The sequence below is a fragment of the Equus quagga genome, chromosome 3 (assembly GCF_021613505.1).
Source record: "Equus quagga isolate Etosha38 chromosome 3, UCLA_HA_Equagga_1.0, whole genome shotgun sequence".
Classification (NCBI taxonomy): Eukaryota; Metazoa; Chordata; class Mammalia; order Perissodactyla; family Equidae; genus Equus; species Equus quagga.
This window is the reverse complement of record NC_060269.1, coordinates 58,258,661-58,281,002: the sequence shown is the minus strand read 5'-3', so window position 1 is coordinate 58,281,002 and position 22,342 is coordinate 58,258,661. Positions and strand designations below refer to the sequence as shown.

Here is a 22,342-nt window from a genome sequence, read left to right as displayed (position 1 = left end):
TAACAATTTTAAATATACTTATTTTGTAATCTATTTCTGAAGTTTAGGGTCTAATTATATTGATTGTTATTGCTGATGATTCTGAATTGTTTCTTCATGTATTTTGTAATTTAGAATTATGAGTTCATGTTTGGTGGGATTTTCTTTTTTTTAGTAAGGAAGATTCACCTAGAGCTAAGATTTATTGCCAATCTTCCTCTTTTTCGCTTGAAGAAGATTAGCCCTGAGTTAACATTTGTGCCAATCTGCCTCTATTTTCTATGTGGGTTGCTGTCACAGCACAGCTGACAAGTGGTGTAGGTCCACACCTGGGATCCAAACCTGGGAACCCAGGCTGCCAAAGCAAAGCATGCTGAACTTAACCACTATGCCATGGGGCCATCCCTGGTGGGACTTTATAGGAATCCTGTGCAGGGTTGAAAATTTGTCTTTCTAAATGAAGCTTTTAATTACTTTTATTAAGGGCACCAGTATTATTACCAGCCTGAGACTGCTTTTTTTTCATTGAGCTAACACTGGTTTATAACATTATATAAGTTGCATGTGTACAACATGATAATTTGACTTCTGTATACACTACAGTGTGCTCACCACCCAAATCTAGTTTCCATCTATCACCATACAATTGACCTCCATATCCATTTCATGCCCCCTCACCCCCTTTCCCTCTGATAACCACTAATCTGTTCTCTGTATCTATGTGGTTTTGTTTTGTTTGTTCATTTATTTTTTTTATATTCTACATATGAGTGAAATCATATGGTATTTGTCCTTCTCCATCTCTGACTTATTTCACTTAGCATAACACCTTTAAGGTCCATCCATGTTGTTGCAAATGGCAAGATTTCATCTTTTTTTAATGGCTGAGTAGTATTCCATTGTATATATATATATATACACCACATTTTCTTTATCCATTCAGCCATTGAGGGGTGCTTAGGTTATTTCTGTATGTTGGTTATTGTAAATAATGCTGCAATGAACATAGGGGTGAACATATCTTTTAGAATTAGTGTTTTCATATTCTTCAAATAAATATTCAGAAGAGAAATAGCCAGATCATATGGTAGATCTATTCTTAATTTTTGAGGAATCTCTATACTATTTTCCATAGTGCCGCACCAATTTACATTCTCTCCAACACTGTACGAGGGTTCCCTTTTCTCCACATCTTCTCCAACACTTGCTATTTCTTGTCTTTTTGATAATAGCCATTCTAATGGGCATGAGGTGATATTTCACTGTGGTTTTGATTTGCATTTCCCTAGTAATTAGTGATGTTGAACATCTTTTCATGTGCCTGTTGGCCATCTGTATGTCTTCTTTGGAAAAATGTCTATTCAGATCCTCTGCCCGTTTTTTAATTGGGTTGTTTGGGTTTTTTGTTGTTGAGTTGTATGAGTTCTTTGTATATTTTGGATATTAACCCCTTATCAGATATATGATTTTAAAATATCTTCTCCCAATTGTTAGGTTGTCTTTTTGTTTTGTGGATGGTTTCCTTTGCTGTGCAGAAGCTTTTTAGTTTGATGTAGTCCCATTTATTTTTTCTTTTGTTTCTCTTGCCTGAGGAGACATGCTATTCAAAAAGATACTGTTAAGACCAATGTCAAAAAGCATACTGCCTATGTTTTCTTCTGGGAGTTTTATGGTTTCAAATCTTTCATTCAAATATTTAATCCATTTTGAGTTAACTTTTGTGTATGGTATAAGATAGTGGTCTAGTTTCATACTTTTGCATGTGGCTGTCCAGTTTTCCCAATACCATTTATTGAAGAGACTTTCCTTTCTCCATCGTATGTTCTTGGCTCCTTTATTATAAATTAGTTGTCCATATATGTGTGGGTTTATTTCTGGGCTCTCAATTCCATCCCATTGATCTATGTGTCTGTTTTTCTGCCAATATCATACCTTTTTGATTACTATAGCTTCGTAGCATAATTTGTAATCTGGGAGAGTGATTCCTCCAGCTTTGTTCTTTTTTTCTCAGGATTGCTTTAGCTATTTGGGGTCTTTCGTGGTTCCATACAAATTTGAGGATTTTTTGTTTTATTTCTGTGAAAAATGTCTTTGACATTTTGATAGGGACTGAATTGAGTATGTAGATTACTTTAGGTAATATTGATATTTTAACAATGTTTATTCTTTCAATCCGTGAGCACAGGATATCTTTCCATTTCTGTTTCTTCTTCAATTTCTTTCAACAATGTCTTATAGTTTTCAATGTACAGGTCTTTCACCTCCTTGGTTAAATTTATTCCTAGGTATTTTATTCTTTTTGTTCTAATTATAAATGGGACTTCCTTTTCTTTTCTTTTTTTTGAGGAAGATTAGCCCTGAGCCAACATCTGCTGCAAATCCTCCTCTTTTTGCTGAGGAAGACTGGCCCTGAGCTAACATCCATGCCCATCTTCCTCTACTTTATATGTGGGATGCTTACCACAGCATGGCTTGCCAAGTGGTGCCATGTCTGCACCCAGGATCCAAACCGTCAAACCCCCGGCAACAGAAGCAGAACGTGTGAACTTAACCACTGTGCCACTGGGCTGGCCTCAGGATTCTTTTCTTAATTTCTCCTTCTGCCATCCTGCTGTTAGTGTATAGAAATGTGACAGATTTTTGGGGTATTGATTTTGTACCCTGAAACTTTACTGTATCCGTTTATTACTTCTAACAGTTTTTTGGTGGAATCTTTAAGATTTTATATGTGTAAAATCATTTCATCCACATATTGTGACAGTTTTACTTCCTCCTTTTCAGTTTGGATGCCTTTTATTTCTTTTCTTTGCCTAATTGCTCCGGCTAGGACTTCCAATACTATGTTGAATAAGAGTGGTGAAAGTGGGCATCTTTATCTTGTTCCTATTCTTAGAGGGATAGCTTTCAGTTTTTCACTGTTGAGTATGATGTCAGCTGTGGGTTTGTCATATATGGGCTTTATTATGTTGAGGTACATTCCTTCTATATACCTTTTATTGAGAGTTTTATCATAAATGGATGTTGAATCTTGTCAAATGCCTTTTCTGCATCTATTGAGATGATTGTATGATTTTTATCCTTCATTTTGTTAATGTGGTATATCATGTTGATTGATTTGCAGATGTTGAACCATCCCTGCATCCCTGGAATGAATCCCACTTGATTGTGGTGTATAATTCTTTTAATGTACTGTTGTACTCCGTTTGCTAATATTTGTTGAGGATTTTTGCATCTATGTTCATCAGAGATAATGGCCTGTAATTTTCTTTTTTGTGTGTTGTCCTTGTCTGGTTTTGGTATCGGGGTAATTTTGACCTCATTAAAGAGTTGGGAAGTGTTCCCTCCTCTTTAATTTTTTGGAAGAGTTTGAGAAAGATAGATGTTAAATTTTCTTTGAATATTTGATAGAATTCACCAGTGAAGTTGTCTTGTCCTGTACTTTGTTTTTTGATTACTGTTTCAATTTCCTAACTAGTGATCAGTCTATTCAGATTTTCTATTTCTTCATGATTCAGTCTTGGAAGGTTTTATGACTCTTGGAATTTATCTATTTCTTCTAGGTTGTCCAATTTGTTGGCATATAGCCATCATAGTAGCCTCTTATAATCCTTGGTATTTCTGTGGTATCCATTGTAACTTCTCCTCGTTTGTTTCTGATTTTATTTATTTGAGCCTTCTCTCTTTTTTCTTGGTGAGTCTACCTAAAGATTTGTCAATTTTTTTTATCTTTTCAAAGAATCATATCTTAGCTTCATTGATCTTTTCTACTCGAGTTCTTTTTATTCTCTTTTTCATTTATTTCTTCTCTAATTTTTATTTCCTTCCTTCTACTGTCTTTGGGCTTTGTTTGTTCTGTTTGTTTGTTTGGGCTTTTTCTAGTTCCTTTACATGTAAGGTTAGATTGTTTATTTGAGATTTTTCTTGTTTCTTGAGGTAGGCCTGTCTTGCTATAAATGTCTCTCTTAGTACTACTTTTGTTGTATCACATAGATTTTGATATGTCTTATTTTCACTTTCATTTGTCTTCAAGTACTTTTTAATTTCTTCTTTGATTTCTTCATTGACCCAATAGTTGTTCAGTAGGATGTTGTTTAATCTCCACATATGTGTGATTTTTTCAGCTTTCTTCTTCTCCTTTTTTTCTTCTTTAAAGATTGGCACCTGAGCTAACATCTGTTGCCAATCTTCTTTTTTTTTTTTTTCACTTCTTCTTCTTCTCCCCAAAGCCCCCCCAACCAGTACATAGTTGTATATTCTAGCTATAGGTCCCTCCGGTTGTACTTTGTGGGATGCCACCTCAGCATGGCCTGATGAGTGGTGCCATGTCTGTGCCCAGGATCCAAACCAGTGAAACCCCAGGCCACCGAGTGGAGCATGTGAACTTAACCACTCAGCTATGGGGCCAGCCCCTTCAGCTTTCTTCTTATAGTTGATTTCTAGTTTCATGTCTTTGTGGTTGGAAAAGATGCTTGATATGATTTCAGTCTTCTTAAATTTATTGTCTTGTTTTGTATTGCAACATATGGTCTATCCTTGAGAATGTTCCATGTACACTTGAGAAAAATGTGTATTCTGCTGCTTTTGGTTGGAATGTGCTATATATATCTGTTAAGTCCGTCTGGTCTAATGTTTTATTTAAGGCTGATGTTTCCTTGTTGACTTTCTGTCTGGTCTATTTATTGATATAATTGGGGTGTTAAAGTCCCTTACTATTATTATAGTGGCGTCAATTTCTTGCTTTAGGTCATTAATAATTTATTTATATATTTTGGTGCTCCTTTGTAGATGTATATATACTAATAAACGTTATATCTTCTTGATGGATTATCCCCCTTTATCATTATATAATGTCCATCTTTGTTACCTTTTTTGGCTTGAAGTCTATTCTGTCTGATATGAGTATGGTTACCCTAATTTTTTTGTTGTTTTGTTTCTTTGGGCTGCCATTTGCTTGGAGTATTATCTTTCATTCCTTCACTTTGAGCCTACGTTTGTCTTTAGAGCTAATATGAGGTTTCCTGGAGGCAGAATATTGTTGGGTCTTATTTTTTAATCCATCCAGCCACTCTGTGTCTTTTGATTGGTGAATTCAATCTGTTTACCTTTAGGGTGATTATTGATATATGATAACTTAATACTGCCATTTTATCTTTTGTTTTCTGGTTGTTCTATATCTCCATTGTTTCTTTGTCCTTAGGTTTCTGTCTGCCATTTTAGTTTGGTGATTTTCTACAGTGTTTGTCTCAGTTTCTTCATTTTTATGTCTCATGTCTCTGCCCTATATTTTTGTTTTGTGGTTGCCATGAGGTTTGTTTAAAATGTCTCATAGCTAAGATAGTCCTTTTTCTATGGATAGCATCTTATCTTCATTTGCCTCTAAAGTTTGCATCTTTTTCTTCTTTCCCTTTTATATTTTAGTTTTCATAAATTATCTCTTTTTGTGTTCTGAGTTCATTACCAAATTGAAGTGGCTATAGTTATTTTTAATGGTTTTTTCTCCTTTAACCTTTATGCTATAATTAAGTGTTAACAACTTATTCTGATATAGCGTTGCAATTTTCTGATTTTGTCTATTTATCATCATACTCAAAGTTTTGTGTACTTTTGCCATTACATTTCAGGTAGAAGAACCCCTTTCAGCATTTCTTGCAAGGCAGGTCTAGTGGTGATGAATTCCCTCAGCTTTCATTTATCTGGGAAAGCCTTTATTTCTCCTTCATATCTGAAGGATAACTTTGCTAGATCAAATATTCTTGGCTGACAGTTTTTATCTCTCAATATTTTGAGTATGTCATTCCACTCTCTCCTGGCCTGTAGAGTTTCTGCTGAGAAATTTGCCATAGCCTAATGGTTCCTTTGTAGGTTACTCTCTTTTTCCCCTGGCTGCCTTTACAATTCTTTCTTTATCATTGACTTTTGACAATTTTAATATAATGTGTTTTGGAGAAGGTCTTTTTGCACTGAGATAGTTAGGTGTTCTGTTAGCTTCGTGAACTTGTATATCTATTTCCTTCCCCACGTTTGGGAGGTCTCAGGTATTATCTCTGTAAATAAGCTCTCTGCTCCCTTCTTCCTCTCTTCTCCTTCTGGAATATCCATTATCCTTATGTTGCCTTTTCTAATGGAATTGAATAGTTCTCATAGAGTTTCTTCATCTTTTAAAAATCTTAGTTATCTCTCTTCTACCTGAATCACTTCTAGATTTCTATCTTTAAGCTCACTAGTTCTCTTTTTCATATGATATGCTCTATTTCCAATGCTTTCTAATGCATTCTTCGTCTCATTTATTGAGCTCTTCAGCTCTGGAATTTCTGATTTTGGTTATTTTTTAGAGTTTCTATCTCTTTGGTAAAGTATTCCTTCTGTTTATTAATTTTATTCCTGAGCTCAATGAACTGCCTCTCTGAGTTTTCATGTAGCTTGTTGAATTTCTTCATGGCAGCTATTTTGAATTCTCTATCAGTTAGATCATAATCTTCTGTGACTTTAAGCTTGGTTTCTGGAGAATTGTCATTTTCTTTTTGTGATTCTGTGTTACTCTTGTTTGAAGAGTTGTTCCCCTGCTGGCACGTTTGAAGTAGTGAATATTTTTCTTACTTAGGTAAAGCTTTACTTTGATTCTAACAATTCAACAGGTTGGTAATTAGAAGCCCTTTTTTTTTTTCAGTAGGTGGCACTATGGCACAAGTTTTTGGTTTCTCTTACCTGAGCTGCCTCTAGGTATATTTGAGAATTGGCACTTTCCACCCTACATCACCTCTGTCAGAACTGTTGCTGATGCCCTCCCATCGCTGCTTGTGCCTCTAGGGTTGCTGGTGCCTTGCAGCTGCTGGTGTTGCTACAACCATTGGCACCACCATGGGGGCACCAGGATGGCAGGTGCCTCCTCTGTGGTGGGGTCACCTGGGTTGCAGGCACTGCTGCTGTGGCTGAGGGAGAGGAGGGTAGGGTGCATAAGATTTGCAGGTACCCCACCACATCCAGGATTGTTGGGTTCACAGGCACTGCTACTGCATATGGGGGGGCCAGAGTTGCAAGCACTGCTGTGGCTGGAGGGACTAGGGTTATGGGCACCACTGCCACTGCTGCCTTGTGTATAGGGCTATGGCCATGAGTGCCACTGTGGCCAGGAGGACAGAGTTATATGTGCCACCTCTGCTGCTGCTACTGGGTTCCCTCGGGCTGCAAGCTCAGCTGCCACGGCCAGGGGCCAGGATCATGGACACTGTCTCTACTTTTCCCCTGGTTCTGCCTCTGTGTGTTCCAATCCACCCACCTTCAGATACACAGATGTGTGGACCTCTCTGGTATCCTGGTGTGTTGGGCAGAGGAACCTGTGTTGAGTTATGGGTGTTTGACCAGTGGTAGATTGAAGGGGAGAGACAAAGGGAGCATCTCATGCTGCCATGCTGCTGACGTCAGTCCTCCTGAGACTGCCTTTTATACTATTTTGTTGGAGAATCTAGGCCCTTCAAATCCTAAACTTGAGTGAGGGCAGCCTGAGGTTTTCAGACTCTCAGGGTTTTCCTTCCTTTCCCTCTTCCCCAATAGATTAGGCTAAACAAAAGAGTTTCCTTTAAGCCTCCCTTTGGGAGGGGATAAACATTTTCAGTTCTCTCCTTTCACAGATGTATAGTCATTCAAGGGTTATTTATTTGAGGGCCTTGGTTCCAAATTTCTGCCCTTCATGGACCAAAAAATTTGTCTCCTGTACTTTGATAGCCACTAAAACCCAAACCCACTGTTAACCAGACTGGCAAAAAAGTAAATCCAGAACAGTCAAAAGATAAGGTTCTAACGTATTTACTTTACTTTCTTATTAGCACTTAAAAGCATACATTTCATATTTTTATCCAATGTATCTACATGATTTTTAGTAAGAGAGTTTTCAGATTATCTAGTCAGAAATATTGCTAGAAATGAAAGTCCCATGTTGTTATTTTTCATGTATTTATATTTTAACCTTTCTGTTCTTGTCATCTGTCGAGATTCCTTTGTATATGGAGTCAATTCTGAAAATGGACTTGCTTGGTAACCACTTTTGATCCCTTAGAGATTTGCATTCAACATATCTTCTTAGGCAAAGTGAAAAGAAGATTTATGCAATTATCTGCCAGCTTCAATCAACAGAAACAATCAAGATGCAGATTGCAGCACCCCTTCTGTTCACCTCTCACAAACGTAGTTCAAAGTTTACTGGTACTCTACAAAGCAAAACAGAGGGTATGAATGTTTCCTTATGAGAAAGATTCTTTGGAACCAGGTTTGAAAAAAAAGAAAGAACCAGCCCCATCCTCAAAGAAATCTAGGCTCTCCCTGGGAAAATCAGGATTCAGGCCTTAAATTTAATATTTAAAACTCTCTCCATTTTCAATTTTTCTTTGGCTTGACTTTAATGGAAATCTTTGAGTGGGAAAATTATATGACTATGCCTTTACAACACCAAAATTAACTTTCAACTTGATCAATTTAATCAAACCCAACCATCCATTCTTTAAAAATATATTATTTTATTGAATTGAGTAATAATAATCAGAAGGATTATTTAGAAAAGACCGTGATATTGGAAAACTGGGTAAGGTAATGCAAATCTCATATGCTGAATAGAATATTCAGAAGGCCTTATGGTTTTGAAAACTATTAACAACGTAATTTCTATCATAATTTTACACATCTTCTTAGGAATACTATTACTTAGCCTCTCTTAGAGATTTATTTTTACTGATTACCAATACAGAGAGTATTTGGATCTAGCCTAAATTCTTCCTTCTACATATCAACATATTTCTCCTTGTTCTATTCTTAATGGAGACCAGATTCTCACACAATAACCCTTCATCTTAAAGACTCACCCTCTCAACCAGGCATTCCATCGCACTGTCTTGGTTACCCATCTGCCATGGAGGATGTCCTGAAGGGAAAAGTTCAAGATCAAACCAGATGTCTCTCTCCATGAACTAACAAATATGATTTTCTCCTTTCTAGTTTTATTAACAGTGAGAATTTCTCTTCAAATAACACACTGAAACCAAAAGTGCCACAGAAAATTTTTCATTTTTAAATCCCACAGAAGCTTGAAAATGTTACCCGAGTAAACATTTTCCAAGTAATTATGTTTGTAGAATAATTACAGTCTGAATTTTTATGTCATCAGAGTCAAGTGGCTGATCCTCTAATGACCTTTTTTGTTCTAAAACCACAATGATTCTGACTGTTTCTGGCACAAATTTTATTGCTCAAGGATAAACTTTGATTCTGTCCCTTTCTTTGACTCTGTTTTCAAAGTGAATTAAAATGGAGTGTTAATCAATTCAAAATCAGTCAGTCTGGACAATTAAATTCTATCACCTCTAGTCACTATCTATCCTATATCCATGCTCTTTCCCTCCTCTCCACCCCAAAGACATATCTAATCATAAAGTCTATTATTATCAATAATTGATTCTTATGTCTGACATTTTCTGGATATTTACACATTTTTCCCACATAGACCCTCTCTATATATGACCATTAATCACAGATAGCAAGCATGTATTCATAAGATCATTCCAAAAAAAACAGAAGACAAAATCATTAATAATAACTATGACAGCTGCTATTTATTAAGTATTTCCTATAGCCCAGGATTTCTGTTAGGTGCTTCATCTCAGTTCCCATATTTAAGTCCTTAAGCAACCTATTATGAGTTGAATTGTGTCTCCCCAAAAAAGATATTTTAGAGTCCCAACTCCCAGTACTGACCGCAAAGTGTAATCTTATTTGGAGATAGGGTCCTTACAGAAGTAATTAAGTTAAAGTGAGGGCATTAGGGTGGGCCCTAGTCCAATATGACTGGTTTACTTATAAAAAGGGAAAATTTGGACGCAGACACACATATACAGTGAGAACACCATGTGAATATGAAGGCAGCTGTCTACAAGCCAAGGAGAGAGGTCTGAAGTAAATTCTTCCCTCACAGCCCTCAGAAGGAATCAATTCTGCTGACACCTTGATTTCAAACTTCCAGCCCCCAGAACTGGGAGGCAATACATTTACATTGTTTAAGCCACCCAGATTGAATTTCAGATAAACAACCAATAATATTCTAACGTAAGTACCTCCTATGCAATATTTGGGACATATTTACACTAACTTTTTTTTCTATAGTTTATCTTAAATTCAAATTTAACTGGGCTTCCTGTATTTTTATTTGCTTAATCTGGTAAGCTTACCCCAGGAGAACTTTTAGCTTAGGGTCCCAGCCCCCAGTGCATGGGAATGATGGCATAAAAGTGGCACCAAGAGTCTTGCTGGCTAGGCCTAAAGGAGCATTCTCGCTTCACATGTAAAATTCTGGGTTTATCTGGTCTATTGCGAACGTTCAATAAATATTGGAGAAGATGCAAGGATAGAGGAGGGGGATGCAGCAGGCAAGAGGAGAAGAAATGGGGTTAATCTGATTATTCCAGGGGTGGATTGGCACTGGCAAGGCTTATATAAGATAAAAGATGGGTGAGGCATGCTGCTCTAAGGAATGAATGTTCTGAATGCAGTCCTCTTGTGAGTCTCATTGGGCCTCGAGCCAATGGGATAAAAGAGTACAGAGCTCTAACAGCACAAAGGATTCTAGGCTTGGAAATACAGTAGCCTACCATACTTCCCCCTTAGGAGAAACAAGAAGAAATCCAGTAGATGCGTGAGAGACATGGAAATGGATGTGGTTTATATTAAGTGGAGTGAAATAGCATCTTTGCATTGGAAAGCCAGCTACCAATTAAAACAGCCAGAATATTCTTTGCTGTTGACCAAAACTCAAAGAAAGCATACAGTGATCTTTTTTTAACAATGTTGCCTTCTGAGTTTATGACCAAACTCTCCCAATTAGTAATGAGAAATCTTTTGGAAAATGAAAAGAATGTCCTAAGACCAAATTAAAAAGTCAAAATGGTGGTCCTGAAATTGGCAACTTACTGATAACTCTTTTGTATTTTTCTTTGAAAATATACTTTTACTTATGGGTTTACTCAGCCTTAAATTTTTTAAATGATGTTACAGAACCATGCAAGTATTCCCACAGCAGCAAAGTCTTGTCAGCTAAGAAGTCATAAAGTGTATATGTAATTGTTTTCTGATGATTGGCATAGGAACTAGGAAAACTAATAGAAATAGATGATGACTGACAAATTCTACATATCATGTTGTCAGCTTTGGTTTGTAAAATCACTCAATGTAATGAGCTTCACACATTTCTTAGGCTCAGTGTGTATAGAAAATGGCTTTGCAAACTGATAGTCCAGTAGGTTAGCTCTATATCAGTTGCTCTTTAGAGCAATGCCTGGTGCCAATCAGATGCATCCTAACTTGACATCCAAAGTTCATATTATTTGCTTTAATGAGGCTACTGTGGGTCAGTGGAAGAAGCAGCTAATAATATTTTTTAAATTTTTTAGTGACATGTTAAAACTATTTAGTGACAAAATGGAGATATCTATTTGTAGCAGAGTGAATTGTTACCCTGTAAACTACATCACTGTTTTGCCTCTTTGAGAAAAGGATAAATTTTTATTTTGTTAAGAAATGAGATATAGGGGCCAGCCCCATGGCCTAGTGGTTAAGTTTGGAGCATTCCACTTCAGGGGCCTGAGTTTGATTCCTGGGCGCAGACCTACACAACTCATTGGTGGCCATGCTGAGGTGGCAGCCCACATACAAAAAAAAAAAAAAAAAAATACAAGAAGATTGGCACAGATGTTAGCTCAGGGCGAATCTTCCTCAAGCGAAAATGAGGAGGATTGGCAACAGATGTTAGCTCAGGTCAAATCTTCCTCAAGCAAAAGAGAGGAGGATTGGTAACAGATGTTAGCTCAGGGCAAATCTTACTCAGCAAAAAAAAAAAAAAAAAAAAGGAAAGAAAAGAAAAGAAATGAGATATAAAACCAAATAACTAAATACTAAGAGTATGAAATGCCACATGGCACAGCTAAATAAGCCATTTATGTTGACCTCAGATATCTAAAGTTTTTGTGGTCTGCTCAAGATTTTCCCTAAGAGTCTCCCCCAATATGAACTAATTGTGTGTTAACTTTCCATTTTAGGTATTATATTCACAGCAAAGTATTATAAGAAAAATCTTACCAAAAGAGAAATAAAAAGAATTATATTATGTGAAAATGTTTATTCACATTAAAGGAAAATATAAGATTTTCTTGTTAATAATTTGAACTAAATTTAAAATTTTAAATAATTTCCCCAGATTGCCTAAAATTTAGCTTTTTTAGCAAACATTTTCTTCATCAACTACATAAATTAATGTGCTAAACTGATTAGGGAAGACTGATTAAAGTATTGAAAAGGTTCAGTGACTCTTCTTGGAAACATTGTTTCATTTCAATTAAAAAAGAATTTATGGGTCCAATTAGATTATTGACCTCAGGAGAACAATGACAACTTGGACATCTAGACCACATAGAAACTTAGATTTGCAAATCTTGAATCAAGTCTTGTCTTTGCATTGAAAGCATCTTCAAAGGACTTTTACTGGGCAACAATGTTGGTGATTAAATCAACTATGTAACTATCAAGTATGTTATTAAGAATATTTGAATTAGTGAAATCACTTATTTTAAAGTGCACAATTAGTACTTTAATAATTCAGATTATTTTTTTCTTTCCAATCAATCTAATATCCTGAGGTTTGTGACAGTTTCTCCTCAATCTTTTCATGAAGTAAACCAGGATCACTCAGGTCTTCTTGAAGGTAGCTGAAACCAGCACCAGCACCAAAGGCAAAATGTGATCCTCTAAGCCTGCTCCTTATAAAACAGAGGAAATTCTGTCCCTGCATAGATAAGCTGGACTTTAGATAATCTCTGACAGGCAATTTTTAATTGATGGTGCAGAGTTGTAATTATGGTAAGTCGATTTGCCTTTTAAAGTATTAAAACTCATGATATTGATAAATAATGATCTGTGTCATATATGGTCATATTTATGATGAAACTTATCCGTTCAAGTGACTAGATAAAGCAAAATGTCAATCTTGTGTCACTTTTCAAATGGTTTGTGACATCACATAGTTGGAACCATAATATAGAATCCTATTATATAGAGGTCGATTGTTTAACAATTTAGAATCACTGTTTTTCTTCATTATCTCTATGACAATTCTCCTTCCTTTTGACCTTTTCATTTCTAAAGATATGGCCTCTCATGGTGATGAATGGAAAGAGGTAAAAGTCAAATTAACACATATTCATGGCTATTCTGGAAAAAGTATGGATGGGGACGGGTGTGAAGTGATTGGTTACAATTGACACCAAGTATATGACATTGAACAAAGCAGTCTCTCAATTAAATCCTTAATTGATTAATTAATTAGAGACGATCAATTTTTGACTTCTGGCCATTATCACATCTAATCAGAAGTTGATTGTAACTATAAAACCATATGAAACTACCAACAATTCTAAGTTATACTTAAAAAATTAATGCCCATTCTAAAGACACATGTGCTTTATTATTCCAGTCTCACAAAGCATTTGAAAACCACAGCTGTTGATAATGCTTTGATTTGCCAATTCCTGTAACAGTCCACTTATTTTGCCTTGAATATGGCATTTGTACCACATTAAAGTTTGGCAAGCTTACTCTTTGTTAACCACTGGCAAATGTGAACATGCTATAAAATATAAAAATATATTTCAGCCAAAGCCATTATCAGGTATATATTTGTTTGAATTTGACTAAGAACTTCTAATTTGTTCATGCACACTTGGCATCTTTACATTCTGTGTGGTGATTATGCTTTCAATGAATATATTACATGCCTAATAGTTAACTAAAGCTCTAAGCACAGTAGAGGAAGAAAAGGGACTAGAGGAAGAAAGAAGCCCTGTTTTACTTCTATTGGAGTGATAATGAACTTCCATAAACTCTTAGAGGGAACTCTTCCAATGGCCACTCTTCCCCATCCTCCTGCCCAACCTGCCCCCCACTAAAAATATTTTTGACTAGTTTGCACATTCTCTTTTAAATCATCACTTAAGAGAATCTACCCTTGCATTTATATGGCTACAAGCCTCATGATAGAATAAAACTATACTATCCCGCTACTTCCCAACACAAAATTCAAGAAAACCATCATCTCTAATATTCCAATGCAATGGATTTCTTCAATCTGGAAATCCACTCTACCCATAAATGCAGAATGGGTGTAGGTAGTATATGGTATTGAGATTATTGTTCTGTTTTGTTCGTCCACTCATTTAGACAAAGAGCAACATGTGTTACTGGATGGAGTGTGTGAGTTAGTCATACTTCCTCCCCAAGGGGCATCATAAAAAAAATTTTATTAAATCTCCATTTATTGACTAGCTTTCCCATTTAGCCACCCAAAACCTTTCAAATATGGCATCTCATATTCATCTCATGACATGTTGTACAATAGAAAAGGTAGAAATTATGTAATGATTATTTTTGTGGTACAGAATCTAAAGGAAAGGCCAATTTTACAGCAGGACCAGAATTAACATCTATTCATCTTAGCTCTCCATCCATGCCTGTCTTTTATGTCTCACGACAGGAACCACATTCTATCCATACTTTTCAGTGTCCAATAAAAGGACACGTAATGAATAAAGAGCACTGATTCTTTATTCGTTCTGGTACCCACATTCTGGGTTTAAATTGGATTTAGTTCTATCAAGGAAATAAAACAAATCAACTCCCTCAAACAAACCAACACAAAGCAAAGAAACAGTTCTTTTCCCTAACAGTCACTTTATCACTCATTCATTTATTCAGTCATTATTGTGCTTCTGCTAAGTTTAGGTGCTATCTTTGACATTGTTCACTTCAGGGAGTGAGTGAGATAATATGTGAAAGTACTTACCACAGTGCCTGATGTGGGAGGCAATTAATAAAACCAAATTTCCTTCCTTCTCAATTGTTTATCCTTGAACTAATCAATCAATCAAAACCAATATGCAATCTAAAGAAAACAATTTGCTTCCGATCCAGTGTCATTATCCCTTTGTATTCTCCCTCTATGTAGTTACATACTGTGACATTGAGGCATGAGCTATGGAGCCAGGGAGAATAAGCCACACTCAGGCAGGATCATGGCTTGTGATTCTTGGCTTGCCACTTTTTTTATGTAAAAGAGAAGAGCAAAAAGTCCATCAAGTGTCCTGGTATTGATAGGCTGTTTGTATACACACACACACACACACACACTTTTGGGAGGTTGTGTTGTTAATCTAGGCAAATAGTTTGGGAGTTGAAAATAAACATTTACCATCTTCTCTGGTTGTTTGACTGAATTTAACTTTTACTTACAAGCAGTTTATATAAATAGACACAAGTCTTAAAGCCAACACTTTCTGCCCCATCTTGGGTCCTATTTTCCATTTGCTTTTTTTTTTTCTGCTTGGCTCCAAGACTAAGTCATATATGCAGGGGAAACCAATATGAGGCATTATTAATTTTTACCTTTCAGTAGTTTTCATGATCTATACTAACTGCCACCACCAAGTTGATCATCTGGCAATCCATACTAATCACTGAGACATCCACAGAGAACAGATCTTGTACAAACACAGACATAATAGTTGCAGGTTCAAAATACTTAAAGAACTCATCTATGACCTCTGCTGGTCATGTTTTTAAAATACAACAGCTACCATTCTTTCAGAAGTGTTTTCATATTTTCATTCATTCATTTAACAAATTTTTTTAGGACCTACTATGTGCCATGCACTGTTTAAGGGATGACAGTAAACAAAACAGACAAAAACCTTCTCTCTTAAAATTCAGCTAGGAAGACCTTTAAACTACAAGCATGATAAATAAGTTAATTATAGAGACTTTAGGAGGTATTGAGTGCCTTTAATAAGAGGAAAAGCAGATCAAGGCAAAGGGAATCAAAAGTACCAAGGAGGGAGAGCCAGAGAAGGAGGCTGAAGAATTGATGTGGTTGCTTGGGATAAGTGTCAGTGAGAGTAGGTTTAAGCAAAGACTTGAAGATGGTGAGAACCTCAGCAACTTAGGACATAACACAAAGGTTCTCAAATTAATTAAATTAGACATCATCCTGGAAGCAGCGTGCTTTTTCACAGAAAGTTTCCAGAGAAATTGTGAAGTCAGTCATTTGCTTTCAAACCCTGTATTGGTCAGCTTTTGCTGCAGCAACAAACAACTCCAAATTCTCAGCAGCTTGAAAAGAAATGTTTATTTCTTGCTCACATTTCATGAGGGCTGCAGGTTAACTGTGGGTCAGCTGTGGCTCTGACGGGTTCAGCTCAGCTGGCTTTAGCTCAGCTCCGTGTTGTCTCATTCCAAGAGCCAGGGTTGAAGGAACAGTCACTCTCTAAGGCATTTGTTCTCACAGAGAACGTCGGGACTGAAGTGCACTCAATCAAACCACAAAATTTAAGGCTTCTGCTCACATGTGGCACATATCAAGTCCATTCACATTCCATTGACCAAAGAAAGTCAAATTGGACAAACTCAGAGTCAGTGGGGGCAGGGAAATACATATATCTGGCCCATACACAGAAGTATGGCAAGGGCAAGGAGGGTATTAATAATTGCGAACAAATAATACAATGTAACTGTAGTAAGTTGCTCAACCTTTCTGAATCCTGCTTTGTCCATTTGTGAAACAGAAATAAGAACAGACTACCTATGAAGAATATGTGAGGTCACGTTTCTAAATGCATTTAGCACAATAACTGGTTTGTAATAAGGGATCAATAAATGTTAGCATTCTTTTTTGCCTTCTTCCAAAAATAGCATCACTCTGGACCAGTTCCTTTGGAGACTTAAGAGCCTATGGGGACGTGTTGGAAAATTGAAAACCCCAAGATTCAAGACATATGGATCCAGTTCTTTCTCTAAATCCTGGATAAATTACTAATCTATAAAACGAGGCAGCTGTCTAAGTGATCTTTAAGGTTCCTTTCAGTGCTAAAGATCCTCAACTTGAGATAAAACATTTACAGTAGGTTCTTGCTTTTTTCCTAGAGCCACTGTTTAGTTTTAACACCAGGTGGCGTTAGACGACCATTTAAAGGAAAAGGACAAAGGCCTTTTTGTGGTGAAGACGAGTTCTAGATTATTTTTTTCTCCTTATAGATTGTTATAAAGAACTTTTGCATCTGATAGTTCCTTAGAAAGTACCAGTTTGAGGGAATGCATCCAAAAACATAAAATGAGTACTCTAGTCTTAGGATCTCACGCATGGAAAGGGGACCCTAGGAGCCTAGGTGACTGCCCCAGACAATTTCTAGGGTTTGACTTTGGAATCTGGGAGCTTCTCTCTTTTTGAGCAGAAGTATGAGATAATAGGATAATAGATAATAACTATGTGATGGGAACAAGGAATGTCTGGCAAGGGGTAGAATTATGTAGGAGACTCAGAACAGACCAGAATCCACATACAAGAGTCTGAAATAGAGTACTGGGAGCGAGCATAGAAATGGGGAAGATGTTGCAGCAACATAATTTCTACAACTTGGAAGCTATTTAAATAAAGAGGCTTCAGTAGGATAAGTCATTATGAAATATGGCTCCCTGGATAACTAGGAAAATGTTAGGGCCATTGACAGAAAGTGGCAAAATGACTTTGGGGTGGCAGTATTGCTGTGATTCCTGCACTTCTTATAAATTCTGAGAAGAGGTCATGCATGTTTCTTCCCTGTTAGGTACTGAGACCACCCTGAGGTACACAAATGCTAGTCCTAAAAGAGCCAGACTTGCATGCTGTGGAGAGCATTGAAGTACTCTAATATGAAAATCAGCCTGTCCTCAAAAAAAAGTTTTCTTACGCATGATTTTACTGATGGTGCTTAAAAGCCTGAGGCATTTCTCTGTTGCTAATGGGGGGGACATGCATGTGTGCAGGCAGGGAGTATATGGGAAATCTCTGTATCTTTCACTCAATTTCGCTGTGAATCTAAAACTGCTCGTAAAAAAATGAAATCTATTTTGTAAAATTCTGGAGGATTCTGGGAAGATGGTGAAGTAGGGAACACTAAGAATCTGTCTCCCCCACTAGACAATTGCACTGACAGAATCTGTCTGATGTAATTACTTCGGAATTCTGGACATTTATTGAAGGCTTGCAATGTCTGGGGGAAGACTTGGACAGCTAATTTTGGTCAATTTCTGGTCTCAGCACAGTTTAGGAGCTACCCATTTCCCACCCCCAGTCATGAGGCGAGCAGCTGTGCACATCTTCCTGGAGCACTCTGCATACAGGAGCCAGGGTAAGCAAAAAGGACCCTGTCCTCCAATATCAGAGGTCTGTCTTCTGATTACTGATGGCTGCTTCTGATCACAGAGGTGCAAAGAGGCAGGCAGCTACCATTGTTGCACCTCCCCCCATTAATGCACAGCCCTCCTCATCTGGCTGAAGTGACATCTAGGAGATTTAAAGACCCAGAATGTTTTTCTTCACCCCTCTCATTTTTCTTTTTCCCTTTTTGGTAGCCAGACATTAAAAAACAACTATATATATGGGGAAAATTAGAAGGTGACTGGGCATGCCCAGGGAAGGGCTCAGAAAAGACCTAAGAAGACCTTAATTTTACACCTCAGCCTAACCCTCAGCTCACAGACAGCCCACACAATCAAAAAAACAAAAAGAATAAACAAACGTGATAACAAAATACAGCAAATCCTGGGAAAGGGGGAGAATCTGATTTCCAGAGTTACCACATTATTATATTCAAACATTCAGTTTTCAACAACAACAACAAATCACAAGGCATACAAAGAAACAGGAAAGTATGGCCCATTCAAGGGGAAAAAAAAACAGACCAACAGAAACTGTTCCTGAAAAAGATTTGATAGCAGAAATAGTAGACTAAGACTTCAAAATAGCTGTCTTAAAGATGCTCAAAGAATTAAAGGAAGATGTGGAGAAAGTCAAGAAAACAATGTATGAAAAAATAGAAGTAGCAGTAAAGAGATAGAAAACCTAAAAAGAAACCAAAAGGAAATTCTGGAGCTGAAAAGTACAATAACTAAAATAAAAAATTCACTAGAGGGATTCAAAGACAGATTTGAGCTGGCAGAAGAAAGAATCAGCAAACTTGAAGAAACAACAATAGAAATTATTGAGTCTGAGGGACAGAAAGAAAAGAGATTGAAGAAAAGTGAACAGAGCTAAGGGATCTGTGGGACACCATCAAGCAGGTCAACATACACAAAATACAAAAGGGCAGAGAGAATATTTTAAGAAATAATGGCTGAAAACTTCCCAAACTTGACTAAAGACTGAATACAAACATCTAACAAGCTCAACAAACTCCAAGTAAGACAAACTCAAAGAGACTCACAAAAAGATACATTATAATCAAACTTTCAAAAGCCAAAATCAAAGAGATAATCTTGAAAGCAGCAAGAGAAAAGCAAATAGTCACATACAAGTGATCCTCAATAAGATTATCATCAGATTTTTCATCAGAAACTTTGGAGGTCAGAAGGCAGTGGGCTGATATAGTCAAAGCATTAAAGGAAAATAACCTGCCAACCAAGAATCCTATATCTAGTAAAAAGTGAGGGAAAAATTAAGACAAACAAAAGCTGAGGGAGTTTGTTACCATCAGATCTGCCCTGAAAGAAATGCTCAAGGGAGTCCTGCAGGGTGAAATGAAAGGACACTCAAAGCCACAACAGTAACTCAAAGCTGTATGGAGAAATAAAGATCTCAATAAAGGTAAATATATAGATAATTAAAAAAAACTAGAATTATTGTAACAATGGTTTGTAATTGCACTTTTTGTTTTCTACATGATTTCAGAGACTAATACATTTAAAGGGAAAAAACAATTATTAGTCTAAAATATAGTATTATTGTAACTTTGGTTTGTAACTCCAAATCTTGCTTCCCACGTTATTTAAGATACTAATACATTCAAAAGAACTATGAGTTTATGTTTTTGGGCACACAATGTACAAAGATGTAATTTTATGATATCAACAGCCAAAAGGAGTGCAGACAGACCTGTAAAGGAGCAGAATTTTTATATGCTATTGAAGTTAGGCTGGTATAAATTCAAATTATACTGCTATAACTTTAGGATGTTAAATGTAATACGCATGGTAATCACAAAAAAAAATAGCTATAAATATACACAAAGGAAATGAGAAAGAAATTTTAACATTTCACTACAAAAAATCAACTAAATACAAATGAAAACAGTAATGCAGGAAACAGGAGATAAAAAACTATAAGGCATTTAGAAAACAAATAGCAAAATGATAGAAATAAATCTCTCCTTATCAGTAATCACTTTAAATGTAAATGGATTAAACTCTCCAATAAAAAGAAAGAGATTGGCAGAATGGATGAAAACACATAACCCAGTTATATGTTGTCTACAAGAATCTCACTTTAGATCCAAAGACACAAATAGATCGAAAGCAAAAGAGTGGAAAAAGATATTCCATGCAAATAGCCATCAAAAGAGAGCACAGGTGGATATATTAATATCAGACAAAATAGACTTTAAATCAAAAAAGTTTATACGAATCTAGAAGGACATTATATATTAATAAAAGTTTCAAGACAGCAAGAAGATATAACAATTATAAACATTTGTGCACCTAATGACAGACTGCCAAACGATACAAAGTAAAAACTGACAGAATTAAGGAAGAAAGACAGCTCTACAATAGTAGTTGGAGACTTCAATATCCATTATCATAATAATGGAAAGAACAACCAGACAGAAGATAAGTAAGGAAATAGATACTTAACACAATAGACCAAGTAGATCTAAAGACATATACAGAACACTCTAACCAACGACAACAGCATACACATTCTTATCAAGTGCACATGGGATATTTCCCAGGATAGACCATATGTTAGGCCATAAATTAAGTCTCAGTAGATTTTTAAAAGATAGATATCATACAAAGTATCTTGTCCAACCACAATGGGTAGAAGTTAGACATCAATAACAGAAGGAAAACTGGAAAATTCACAAATCTGTGGAAATTAAACAATGCATTTTTAAACAACCAATGGATCAAAGAAGAAATCACAGGGGAAATTAGAAAATACTTAGAGACTAATGAAAGCAAAAATATGACGTGCCAAAACTTATGGGACACAGAAAAAGAAGTGCTAATGGGAAAATTTGTAGCTGTAAACATTTATGTTAAAAACAAAAAAGATCTCAAAGAAACAACCTAAATTTATAACTTGAGGAGCTAGAAATTAAAGAACAAACTAAACCCAAAGCTAGCAGAAGGAAGGAAATAATAAAGACTAGAGCAGAGATAAACAAAATAGAGAATAGAAAAACAACAGAGAAAATCAATGAAACCAAAGTGGCTTTCAAAAAGATCAACAAAATTGACAAAACTTTAGCTACGCAGACTAAGAAAAAAAGAGAGAAGAATCAAATCACTAAAATAAAAAATGAAAGTAGGGATGTTACTATTGATTCTACAGAAATAAAAAGGATGTAAGACTACTATGAAGAATTGTATGCCAACATATTGGAGAACCTAGATGAAATGGACAAATTCCTAGAAACACAAAACCTATAAAGACTAAATCACAAAGAAATAGAAAATCTAAATACCTCTAATTAATAGACCTATAACTAGACCTATAACTAAAATAGCGTGAATCAGTAATAAAAAATCTCCTGACAAAGAAAGCCCTGGATCTGATTGCTTCACTGAAGAATTCTAGCAAACATTTAAAGAAGAACTAATATCAATCCTTCTTGGACTTTTCCAAAAAGTGGAAGAGGAGGAACACTTCTTAATTCATTCTATGAGGCCATCCTTACCCTCATATCAAAGCCAGACAAAGACACTAAAAGAAAATAAAACTACAGACCAATATCCTTTATAAACATTGATACAAAAATCCTCAACAAAATGCTAGCAAATCAAATTAAACAACATATTGAAAGGATTATGTGCCATGACCAAGTGGGATTTGTTCCTGGAATGCAAGGATGATTCAACATACAAAAGTCAACCAATGTAATACACTACATTAACAGAATGAAGGGGGGGGAAACATGATCATTTCAACTGATGCAGAAAAAGCATTTGACAAAATTTAACACCCTTTCATAGTAAAAACACTCAAAAAATTAGAAGGAATAGAGGAAAATTACATTGACACAATAAAAGCCATATATGAAAACCCCACAGCAAACATCCTACTCAATGGTGAAATACTGAAAGCTTTTCCTCTAATATCAGGAACAAGGCGAGGATGCCCACTTTTACCACTTCTACTCTACATAGTACTGGAAGTTCTAGCCAGAGCAATTAGACAAGAAAAAGAAATAAAATGCATCCAAATTAGAAAAGAAGAAGTGAAATTATCTGTTTGTAGATCACATGATCT

At 36.1% G+C, this 22,342-nt stretch overlaps 1 protein-coding gene across 5 annotated transcripts in view; it reads right to left on the bottom strand.

Annotated features, from left to right (window-relative positions):
* Positions 1-7,766: 7,766 nt before the first annotated feature.
* Positions 7,767-22,342, bottom strand: part of SAP30 (Sin3A associated protein 30) — a 66,870-nt gene continuing 52,294 nt past the window's right edge. For all 5 annotated transcript variants that reach the window (XR_006887933.1, XR_006887934.1, XR_006887935.1 and 2 more), the window contains 2 exons: positions 8,832-8,890; positions 7,767-8,183 (listed from right to left, as the gene is read on the bottom strand). Coding sequence is in view for 2 of the 5 variants with exons in the window: in XM_046656347.1 (XP_046512303.1) it covers positions 8,166-8,183; positions 8,832-8,890 (77 nt within the window). In the remaining 3 variants the exon portion in view is untranslated. The remainder of the gene's footprint in view (positions 8,184-8,831; positions 8,891-22,342) is intronic.